Source organism: Apodemus sylvaticus, chromosome 8, assembly GCF_947179515.1.
Source record: "Apodemus sylvaticus chromosome 8, mApoSyl1.1, whole genome shotgun sequence".
In the NCBI taxonomy this organism is placed as follows: domain Eukaryota; kingdom Metazoa; phylum Chordata; class Mammalia; order Rodentia; family Muridae; genus Apodemus; species Apodemus sylvaticus.
The window spans coordinates 98,071,890-98,084,160 of record NC_067479.1 but is presented as its reverse complement, the minus strand read 5'-3'; the positions used below and the strand labels follow the sequence as shown (position 1 = coordinate 98,084,160).

The 12,271-nt window shown below is 48.9% G+C and overlaps 1 protein-coding gene across 1 annotated transcript in view; it reads right to left on the bottom strand.

The window, feature by feature from the left end:
• Positions 1-12,036, bottom strand: part of LOC127690815 (anthrax toxin receptor-like) — a 43,958-nt gene extending 31,922 nt beyond the window's left edge. The window contains exons 1-3 of the mRNA XM_052190320.1: positions 12,006-12,036; positions 11,505-11,603; positions 10,019-10,223 (exon numbers count right to left, since the gene is read on the bottom strand). Coding sequence (XP_052046280.1) covers positions 10,019-10,223; positions 11,505-11,603; positions 12,006-12,036 — 335 coding nt within the window. The remainder of the gene's footprint in view (positions 1-10,018; positions 10,224-11,504; positions 11,604-12,005) is intronic.
• Positions 12,037-12,271: the final 235 nt, after the last annotated feature.

Below are 12,271 nucleotides of genomic sequence, written 5' to 3'. Positions count from 1 at the left end.
TGGGGCTAGCGTTTTATACATCCTTGGGAACAAGTTAGTAGGAACAGGAAGCCCAGAAAGTCAAGGCCTGTCATGAGCATAATAAAATTGCCTTTTAGACATGTAAAAAATAGCTTAGGATTCCCACCATACCCAAGGATGCACCTGATAACCAGAACTCTGTGACATCACTCACCTAAGACAACCAGACACAGTCCTAGAACCCCATGATACCCACTGGAAAGTATATAAGCAGAGACCAAGAGCAAATGCTTTGCTCTGCACATCTGGAGAGATGCCACCTTGATCTGCCTTGTGACTGGAGAGTCTCCTCCAGGATCCTAACCCTCAAATCAGAGACATCTGTTAAAGACTAGACCTGAACTTCAGCTAAGATATAACCATACAGATAAGCAGCCTTGGGAAGATAGGCTTAGATGTTAGGAATTCAGCGTGTGAACGTCATGTGATGACACTCAGCATAATAACATATAACTCTCATTATATTAACTAGGCATCTAGTTAATATAATCTACCTTCTTGCTCACTGAAAGACCACACTTCAGAAAGCCTTAGGCAGGACACCCAATGACATCTCATCAAATTTCCCCACTGGATTCTACATATTCTAGACATGTACTAAAGGCCTGTAATCCACAGGGACACAGATCTTGACTGGGCATGGTTGATTCATGGGCTTAGGAAGCTGACCAAAAAAAGTAAGAGATAGAGAGAAGACTTGAGAGCCAGAGGAAAACTGAGCCCTGGCGTCCAGGCCCAGGCTTCTCAGTCTGTTAGGCTCTCGGGCTCTCTTGGTTCTGTTGGCAAGCATATCTGTGGGCCAAGGACCAGTGAGAACAGAGCCTACAGGTGACCACACGCAGCATCCGGCTGCCTCAGAAGCATGCTCAGAAGCATGCTCAGAAGCACAGAGTGGGGTGCTGTGTTCAGAGGGGCCTACTGTGCAGGGAGAGGAGCACTGGTTTCAAGAGTCAGACTTGAAGAGGTCCAAGATCTGCACATAGACCCAGCAGGGAACTGGACTCTGTGGGCTCTGCCTCGCTGAAGGGACAGACAGCTCATCTCGCAAGTTGGTTCTTCGGATCTGTTCATTTGTCTGGTGGAAAAAATGAAAACAAACAAATACAAAAACAAAATAACAATGGTGACACAGTGAGATGACCCCAGAGATCCTCTAGGCAGGGCCTGCTGTAGGTGTCTGTACCTTTTTCAGTACTTTCTGCATATGGGTTAGCCCAAGAGGCTCTATGTTCTTAAGCAATGAGAAGGCCATTATTGATTTCGTTTCTAGAGAGAATAAAAAAGAAAGGTGGCATTGGGCTATCGACAGCAGCAAGATGTCCCCCAGTCATCCCGTGGCCTCGCTCACTGTGCAGACCCCTGGCTTAGGGAGGTCACCAGATAAGAGGCATCGTTTTTCCTTTCTGAGTTGGACCTTTCTCTGACCCTGATGGGACCCAGGAGAAGGTTCAATTTTCTTTGAATTCATTTACATTATGGGTTACCCAGACCTTGGAGATTTGGTCAGAAACTTTGCCTGTTAACTCCTTGGAGAACAGCTTGGAATACGCATTTAAACTAGGGATTCTGAGGGGGGTGTCCACATTCTAAATGGGCAAAGTAATGCCAAAGTCACTCTCCTTCTGGGCAGTCTGTTCTTCACTGGGTAGGGCTGAAGGGGCCATGCAAGCCTGCTGTGTTACTGACCAGTACCTATTCCCACTGTCACAGGGCTCTGGCTTGACTCCCTTCCCTCTAGTCTGCCAAAGGCAACGGCCAAACTACTTAGATATGAGCCCAACCGTGGATTCCACAGAGAGTCAGGCCTTCAGGACTGTCCATAAGGCATCTGTGTTGCTCTCTAGGCTAGAAGCAATATGGCCTGTCCAGTGTTATTAAAACAGACAGAACACACTGAGGGGAGCAGGGTGGGGCCTGATGGTCATTCTAGGACAAGATAGGTTGGTATATGAGGTTCAGAATAATCTGATGTGAGGTTAAGCAGGCATAGCAAGGTGATTCACAATCAACTCAAAGGCAGCTTCCTGTTGGGGAACAGAGAGGACATGCCAGAGTTGAGCTTTGAGGGCCCTATGCATGCCTGGCCCAGGTATACATCACTAAAAGATGACATGATAATGTTCAGCATGCCCAGCGGGGGTCAAACCAGGGATTTCTCACTCCAGTTCTGCCCTCCTCCGTTGGCCAGCACAGCCCAGTCCAGCTCACCCTATGTACAGCCTACCTCTTTCTCTCTGCCCTGCCCATAGCCTTCTCCCATCTCAGCATCTACCCCTCTCTCTGGCCCTAGAATCTATCCTTCTGATTGGCCTAGCCAACCATCTTCTACAGTGTCTATCTCAACCCTCCACCCCAGCCCAGACTCAATTCCTCCCCTCAGCCCAGGACAACCCCTTGCCCTGCTGAGCCTCTCCTATGCTCTGCAGCTCTGCTGAACTCCCTGCCAGATTCACCCTCAGGAATTCTCTCTGCCACTCGAATCTAATCAAGTCTCTCCAAAACCAAGCCACGAGTTTACACTAAGCCAGGCCTTACCTGGACTCTGGAGAGCCAGTCTCTTCCTGCCCTACCCCCCAGATGGACCTGGGGTGCTATTTATGTCCATAAATTTAGAGACTCTAGTCTCCTCTCTGAGGCTGACTGGTCTCCCTTAACTCTCTGCTCCTGCTATTTCTCTAGGACAGAGGACAGAGGTTTTTCATACACTCAGACACCCCAATCCTAGATGTCCCACTCTTCTTTCCATTTCTCTAACTCTGGATGGAATCTCTGGAAGAGCACCCAAAGTTGACCTTCCCTCCCTCTCAGTCAAAATCCCCAGCTTCATACCTCTGAGATTCTTGGCATAGTAGTTCTGAGCTATCTCTTTATGGCTACCTGTTCCCATACCTTCCTGTATTGTGACTCAGTAAAGGTGACTCATGACCCGTGGTGAAGCTTCCTTACTTATGATCACAAGGCCCGATGTGCCCCGCCCCCATACTCTGCTACTTCCCTTGGGATTTCCCAGCCGTTTCCCTGCTCCACTTTTCCAAGCAGAGAACAACTTGTTCATAGAAGACTATGCACAGGCCATTATTCTAAAGGTACTAACATACATAGCTCACCTGTGTCCCATCTGTTATTCTAGACAGGACATAGGTAAGATTCAGGAGTGGAGAGCTTCTAGAAGCATCAGGTCCATTCTGCTTAAGTACAGGCTCAAGGCTGCTAGTAAACTAAGGCTGGGGATCAATTTGGGTACATGAGCTCCCTAGTAAGGGCAATGCTAAGAGATGCCAGAGGTCTCTACAAGTCCTCTGTTTCCTCAAGATCCCTGGACACTAGGCTATCTTCAGGATTCAGAGGAATACCTGCCTACCTGTCCGAGGTGAGTGGCAGGATGACCTCAGCCTCTGTCGAGTAGGTTATGATGGAGAGCCGCAGGTTAGGGCTGGAGACAAAGCAAAACCACTGAGAAGCCAACATACAAGATCAGCCTGCCAGGGAGCAGGCAAGCACCAAGTCCCTGCCCCCACCCCATCTCTGATTCATGGAGGACATTCAGAGGAAAGGACTTAAGGCCAATTTGTCAAAGGATTCTAAAGCCCATGGATAAACACATGGACCCACAGGTCCACAGAAGAGTGTCAGGACAACCCTGATTCTTCCCATACTTCATCTCTCTTCTATTCCCCACCCTCTGACCCTTTTCCTTTTTCATATATATATATATATATATATATATATATATATATATATATACACACACACATACACACGCGCGCGCGCGTGCACACACACACACACACACACACACACACACACACACGTGCTTACATCTGAATAGGCAAAGAGGCTCCCACACTCTCCAGTGGGGGCGTCCTCATCCCTGGACCCTGATATCAAATTCTTTGCATCTGTAGCTACTGTTGGGGTTTGACTGCTGTGAACAGACACCATGACCAAGGAAACTCTTATAAGGACAACATTTAACTGGGGCTGGCTTACAAGTTCAGAGTTTCAGTCCATTATCATCAAGGTTGGAGCATGGCAGCATCTAGGCAGGCATGATGCAGGAGGAGCTGAGAGTTCTACATCTTCATCTGAAGGCTGCTGGTGGAAGACTAACTTCCAGGCAGCTAGGGTGAGGGTCTCAAGCCTACACCCACAGTGACACACCTACTCCAACAAGGCCACATCTCCTAATAGTGCCACTCCCTGGGCCAAGCATATACAAATCATCACAGAAACCTTTCTTCACATTCCAACTCAAGATTATTCTCTCTCTCTCTCTGCCGCGGTGGCCCAGTGATGTCTGTAAAAATGATATTTTACAGACAGAGGCGGAAAAGAAATGCCTCCTGGGAAGAACGGAACTCTCTGGAAGCTGTGGAAGCTGATAATCTCACCTGGCAATTTACTGTACTCTCTTACTTTCTGGCTATTTAAAATGAGGCCTTAGTTCCCAAGTAGCAGTCTGCCCTGACTTCCTCCTTTTCTCTTCTCACCAGGATTCCTAAGGCCTGGCTGATAATCCAGTCTTTGAAGTCAACTCACTGACTGCCAAACCCCATTTTAGAATTTCAGTGCCTTGCCTCATAGTTGTTTACATAATTACTACCTTCCAACTATGAGCAGGTTTTTATGGTTGCACGTATGTATATGAGGATGGCTCCAGCACTCTGGTACTGAAAGCATTGATTTACTCAGGAAGTTTTGTTTTCACAAGATAGAAGGCTAAATGTTAGATAAGGATTTCTCACAAGAACTTGTTAAGATCCAGGTAGTATAAGAAACTTCAAACTCTTTGAAGGTTTATGTAAACTATGAGTGACTTTGTATTCTAATCAGGAAGTTTGATGGCATCTGTAAATTGATTCTCTGTATCTGTTTCTTGAGAAACTTTGTTCCTGATGTTGCATTTCCTTGTACCAAATGGCTTTGATAATTGTGCCTGCCCCACTGGCTACATCTTTTGAAATGGTAATACCAACTCTTCCTGTATAAAAATCCTTGCCTTATAGCTCCAAAATACATTCAGTTCAAACCACCTCTGTGTGTACTGGTTTGTTCTGTCTGTCATCTTAGCCGGACCTGTGCCTTCCTGGACCAGAGGACCCTGGATATCCCTAAGCAGACCCACAGTCTGTAACATCTCTCTCTCTCTCTCTCTCTCTCTCTCTCTCTCTGTCTCTGTTTCTCTCTGTCTCTGTCTCTGTTTCTCTCTGTCTCTGTCTCTGTCTCTCTCTGAGAAGCCCTTCACATACATACCTCCCCTTCCTGTCTCACTATGACTTAGAGTAGGAAATCAGATCCCCTTGGCTTAGCATGAGGTCTACTATGACTTTGTCCCCAACCCACCCATGGTCCTCCTCTTCTAGCCTTTCCTGCGTTATCTTGACTCCCCAGTCTAGGGGATCACTCATTTACAGAAGTTAACTGCTATAGTTTGAATTGGAAACATCCCTCACAATCTCATGTTGAACCTTTGTTCTCCATCTGGTGACACTCTTTTGCGTAGCTGTTGAATATTTAGATGGTGCTAGATGCTTGAAGAAGATCAAGGGCAGACCATTAATAGTTGTAGCCCGGCCCCTGTCCCTACTGTTTACTTTCTTCTTGGTGTATCATGGTTTGAATAGCCTTGGCTACAGGCCTCTCTTGCCATGCCTGTGAAGGATGGACTGAAACCCTCTGAACCTGTGAGCCATGGATGCCTCTCTTAAGTTGTATCTGATAAGAACTGTGGTTTTTAATTACACCTGACCCCATTCAGTTTCTCACCTTGAGGACTCAGGTCACATCATGGTTTCTCTAAGACCCTGAAACTTTTCTCTGAGAGGTTTTGCCTTTTTCTTTGTCTTTCCCCAGCAAGCTCCCCAATCCACTCCTCTGGCCTGAACATCCTGTACTAAGTGTCTATCACCACACTGTGCCCCCAACTGTTAGCACATCAGCCTGGGTCTATGCTTTCTCTCTCTCTGTCAGAGGGATACTCCCTTGAAGCCCAGAGGAGACTACAGTCAGAAGAAGCCATACTTTGTGAATTTCTTCACCAAACCCTCTACAAAGGAGTAAATGTGGATCCAGTTGCCTCCCACACTGCCAGATCTGAAGACAAAGGAGATATATGTTAAGGTGTGACACAGCTTTGTCAGGCAGGCAGGGAGGGTAGTGTTAGCCTCCCTAGTCTTCCAGTCTTTCATCAGTTTTTTTTTAAGCAACCTGCTGCCTTGTTACTGCTGCAGACCATGGTAAAGCATGAGGAGAGGTGACTTTCATCAGGGCCAGTAGTGAACAGAAGGTAGCTAAACAGTTTCATCTACTGGGACTGTGAGGTCTCAAGGACTCACGGAGTCATTATGAAGCAAACAGACATAGATGTGGGAAGGGAGATTAACGGAGAAGGGAATTAATAGGGGGATAACTAGTAATGAAATGATAAAAATACATGTCATACATGCATGAAAATAAGAGAAAAATACAGACAAGCCAAATGGCTAAAGTCAGGAGATCAGGGCAAATGTGATTTCCAGTTTATAGAAATTTAGAGCACACTACAAATTTCTGTATGCCAAGAACTTTGGATACTTAGATGGGACAGTGACAGAAGCTCTGAGGCCCTCTGAGGTTCATGTCCCAGTTCCCATTCCCTCCCTTGACAGCTAAGAGGGGTCTAAAAGCCATTTCAGCTTGCCTACCACACTGGGGGGAAAACAGGATCTTCACAGGGTTCGAGTTGGGAGAAAGAAGCTTCACCCTTGTGGCCGTAAACAAAGGCTACTCTGGACAGCAAGGCTGGGAGAGTGCCCACAGGGTCAGGGGTGACCTCTGTAGAGTCCGTCTGTGGGTAGTTGGCAGGAGTTAAAAGGTACTTCCTAGCAGTCCATAGGCCTGAGGGTCATGATGACCAGATCAAAGTCTAGGTAATGAGGACAGAGCCATCCAGGAGGCCTGTTGGTCTCCTTGCATTCAATAAGTCCTTGAAGGCCGCCTACTTCCTGAGGTCTGATTACAATGACCTTGCCTGTCTGTAGGGAGCTGCTTGCCAGTTAACTGTCCTTAACTGTCATTAACTGTTAACAAGTCCTTATTTGGGTGGAGCCTGTTGAGTCTTGCTCCTTCCACGTGGATACAACCTATCAGCAATGCCCATGTGGCTAAGCCTGATTGCCTGGCTATTAGTATTTAAGGGCTGGGCTGATTCTCTCGGGGTCAGAAGAAGGAGAAGAAGGAGAAGAAGTACAAGGGTCCTGAGTAAACTGCTTGAAGAAGATCTTCCTGTGTTGAGTCATTCCTTGCCAGCGAGGGTGGACGTGACACCTGTCTGCAAAGTATGACCAACCACTGATGCCCAAGGAATATCTAGGGACAGCTCAGGAAGGTAACTTACTTGTCCAGGACGAAGTAGAGGTCGAAAACACCTTGGCAATCGTCTCCCGGTTGAACCTGGGCTCTTTTCTGTGGGCATGGCTCAGCTTCCTAGGGATGCAGTGAACCGTGGGTGGAGACAGACGGGAAAGATGTATGTGGCTGGCGTGACAGTCACTCACGGGAGTGTTGGGTCCAGTTCCTCACCATGAAGAGTGCTTTGGGGACACCTGCTTAGTCTATGGCCTCAAAGCCAACCTCTCTTTCTCTGTGCATTCACCAGCTGAAAAGGGGGACACGCCTCTGTGGTGTGGGGGTGCATTCTAGTGTGGCCTGGGAAGTATTAGCAAGCTTTCAGTGTTACCTAAGAGAGTCAAGAAAGAAATAGAGTTGTTCTTTGTTATCGGGATATTTTTCTTCTGGGGACCCTCCTCCTGGTTCACAGAGTTGTGAAAAAAAGTCTTCTGGCTAAGACGGCACCAGCCAGTCGACCGTCCCATGACTGCAGTCATGTCCTGGTCTAAGGGTGCTGGGATGGCCTCTTTCTGGAGCCAACCTTAGCTTACAGGCCAAGCGTCTCAGACCGAATTTCTGTGCCAGCTAGGCTGGAGGCTTCCTAGAGCCCAGGCAGGCCTAGAGTTCGGGTATTTAATACTAAGAGTTTGTGCCCCCCCTGGATGATGTGGGGGGCCTTGGATCAGATGGGAACTTGCCAGCAGGCTGGATTATAGTGCTGGCATAGGACTCTGTCCCTTGGAGGGACGGCTTGCGTGTGGGTGCCAGGGCAAGAGGGTGGGGGGTGGGCTGCAGACGCTTACCTTTAGGCAAAACTTCCAAGTGCAGCACAGCAAGAGCAGAGTCCCCAGCACGATTGGCAGGAACATCAGCCAGGACCAGTTGAACACCGCGCTGCCTTGGGATCCCTGGTTGGGAGTAGTGCTGACTTTGTCTGGGTCTTTTTTCAGTGGCTGACTGGTTGTGTCTCTGGTTGTACCTCCCTGTGGCTGATAGCATCAGTGGCTTCTTTCCCTGTGCCCACTCCTGGCTTTCTATTTCCACACACACTATCTTCACCCAGTTTGCCTTGACACACACAGGCTACAGTGGGGTTAGTGGCCCAGGCTGGTCCTCAGAGGGCAGCCGACCCTTCCTCTCTTCCAAGCTCAGAATCTAAGAGATCTGAACCCAAGATCTTCCATGGTCTGAGGATGGCGGTTCTCACCGTGGTCTTGGCCACAGGATACTACTAGTCCAGATCTCTGGGAAAGGGTCAGGTGACTGAGCTACTAAAGAGGTGGGGCCGGGAGTGTGGGTCTGCCTTCTAAGGCATTGAAATCTCTGTGTCTCCTAGCTCTGCACAAGAAGCTCACTTCTCCTCCCTCTGAAACTTGAGAAGAATTCAAGAATAGTCACAAGTGAACATAAAGCTCCTTCTCCTGTGCTTGGAAGACTGACGTGCAGCTGGAGAGGCAGTACATGAAGAACGACCCTTTTCTCCTCGGGGGCCCTGGCATGAGCTGGTATACATGACTGACAGCTTCGCCCTGCCACAATGGGAGAGGACGTCCTGCTCGAGCTAGTAAGCCCACAGAGGGGGCAGCCAGGGAGAGGGGACACAGCTGGAGGCTGGGGACACTGCAAATGACAGGTGTCATCAAGAAGGGTAGGTGGGGGTAGGCCTGAGTAAATTTGGGTCCATCTCAGCTTCTGGGGACCCCATTCACTGGCGCACATCTTTGGCTACTGATGTTGGAAACCCTGGATCCCTAGGCCTGGAACATCCAAGAGGAGATGCTGTATACCCTTCATGTCCTAGACCATCTCTGGCAGAGAGGCGCACACTTGTTCCAGGCGGCTCCTCTAGAAACTGCGGCAGACTACCTAACCAGTGTCTACTGCTACTTTTGGGTACCGCCCCGCCCATACCACCTTGTTTGGATTATCTTTTGATTTCTATGTGGACCTGCTTTATCTTTGGGAACTTACCCTAGTACTCATGCAGTTGGTACTGGTTATGATGACTTTGTTCCCAATGAAGGGAGATGCCATTGTTCAGACTGACTTTTAGAATAACATTCCTAAGGCACAGAAAAGAGATAGGATGATGGGAAGAGTCCTGTTCCCATTCAGTTTGCTCAAACTGTTTGCACACATCAATCACCAGTGTAATGATGCTGAAATCCTAGCACAGGGACTCCCCGAGAGTGGACAGGTAGGCAGAGAAACTACCCCCCCCCAAAGCATAAAGCGTCAACCTCTGCAGTGATGGTGACAGTTGCGTACCAGGCTGCCATAAGAGGCCTGCCTGTCACATGGTCCTAGTGGCCAGCAGCTAAAGAACCAGGAAGGTGCTCAAATGCAGGTTTGAACCCTCGAACCCATTGTCTTCTGCATCCTGTCCTCAGCAGAGCCTGGGCACTATGTATTCCTGAATACCACCAGGGTCACTACCAGGGGCATATAGAAAGGAAATGGAACCCACAGGTGGAAGACAGGTGCTCTATAGCAGAAGGGACACCCCAGATTTTCCACGAGCTGGCAGACAAACCATAAGCTCCCCATTAAGGCATCCAGGCAAAGGCACTTCCTCACTCTGATAAACACTGACCATTGGACTCTAAGGCCCCCAGCAAGGAGCACTTACTCTCCAGTATTTTTAATTTTTGGTCCAGGACAAGTTATACTGTGTTCATTCACACCACTGGGACTCTCATCTAAAAGAAAATGACACAAGATTATCAATATGGATGTCCTTTTTCCACTGTCAGCCCTGGCTGAGAACTGACCCTGGTTGAGGACTGCCTTCTGCCCCCTGCCTCTTGTTTTTGTTAGAGGACACCTGCCCAGCACTGAACAGCTCTCAGCAGGCACATGTAGGGAGGGCTCTTGCATCCTAGGCTGCATTTGTTAGGGGTGAGAGCCAAACTAGAAACACAGGACATAAAAGTCAGAGTGCAGAGTGCTTTGAGCAGAGAGAGCAGTGGGCATGTTGCAGGAGAGACAGGTGCTCAGGTGACTCGCCCCTTCTTTTAGAAGGATGACGTCATATTTAAGGAAGCAGAAGTATTTACACATGAAATGATGCCTTGCCTGGAATTTAAAGGTGCTCAGTGATGATAGTGGTGGGGAACTGGACTCGGTGGGTCGAGACTTACTGAGAGTAGGCCGTGGGTGCTTCAGGACCAGGCACACTTCTGGGTACTTGTGTTTGGTGTGCCAAATCCACTGAAATAGATTCTGGGTGGGTTGCTGCTATTTGGGCTAGGACTGGTCAGGGTGTGATCTGAGGGTTGGGGGCTCTGTGGGAAGTGAAGGAGGCACCTGGCGAGGTGCCAAGCTTGCCAAGGGAGTGAGTGAGCGAGGAATTGTGGGTAGAAACTTGGGCTTCCCTGCCAGTGTTATAGATCTGTCAGGGGCTAGGAAGGCTCCAGGTCCAGCTTGGACGTGAAGGCATCACAACCTGCTGGTGGGCTGGGTACAGGGGCAGGATGAAAGTAATGGTATCCAAGGTTAGACCCAGGAAGTGGGTGGGCGGATGCTTGTTTACAGAACAGGAAAAGCCTCGAAAGGGAAGAGAGCTTTTCTTTCCCTGCATTGGTGGGAGCCTGAGAAGTATTTTGTGACTGTGACTGTGACTGAAGACTACTCCCACTCTTTGACAGACAGTAACGTCCTGTCACTGAGCTGGGGCAAAAGCCAAGCGCCAAGCTGGATACCCACTGGCTTGGCTTCCAACTTCCCAATCCCTGGTCTCTCTGTGATGTAATTCTGGTCTTCCCAGAAAGGCTTTTCTAGGCATCTTCTAGACTTAGTCTGGGGATGCTGCTCTGTAGACTCTAGGTCCTGGTATTCAGCTCTCAAGAAGACAGGCTAAATGGATGCTGCAGGGGTCAGGCCAGCATCGTGCCAGCCTCTAGAAGCCCTTGGGAATTGAAGGGTTTATTCTTCCCCCATGCTTGTATAAAGGGAGAATGGCTAGGCCGGCTGCTTAGTCCTTTTCCTTGGCCTATGCTGCCTTTAGCTCCCCATACCTGTTGAACATGGTCAGCAAAGGCAGGAGGCTTGGCTGACTTAGGGAAATGGTCCCGTGTGGTAATAGTGCACCCCAGAGGTACCAAGGGGCTACTTACCAACGACTCTGGCGTCATTGAACGTGAATCTGCAAATAACTTGCTTTACGTCGTTTGTATTGTTAAACTCATGTCCGTTAACATTTACTTGGTAGGCGTCTGCAAGAACAACATGGACTCGTTGGGGCAAGGAAGAGCAGGGAGCAGGGTTCTCCCTAGTCTCACCTTTCACAGAAGGCTGCCCTGAAGATGGAATTCTCAGGTGCCTTTACGAAACAGCCCCAGTGTCTGAACCATCACCCATGGGACTTGTAGAGGAGGCAAATCCGCATCTGCTGTCACTGCACTTCTGTGCTAATGTAGCCGGAGGGGGCTTGCATAGCCTTACTGTGATCCCTGACCCAACAAGTCCAAAGTCCACAAGAGAGTCCCAGCCTGTTCCAAGCTAGACCAGCTCAGCTGAAACCTTCCTGCTCTGAGATCTCATGCACTCCTTAATCAACACGGGCACGGTAGCACAGCTAGGGCCTCCTTTGCACAAGGGAGGGGCTAGTTCCCTACCTGTGGTACCATTGAGAATGAAGAATATCATTTTCCCCCTGTGATCTATGGTGTGGAAATACAGACCTCAGGAGCTGGGACTGGGACAGAGAGAACAGGTCCAGTCCCTGGCACCTTAGAGAGTCCCTCCCAGGAGCTGGACGGTCTCAGACACAGGGCCAGAGGCCAGCACCTTCTTCTTCATTCTCATCTTCCCCATCACTCTGGGGATTAGCAAGGTCTTCTAACATCAGAGGAGCAGTTCCCTGACGCTGACACCAATATAG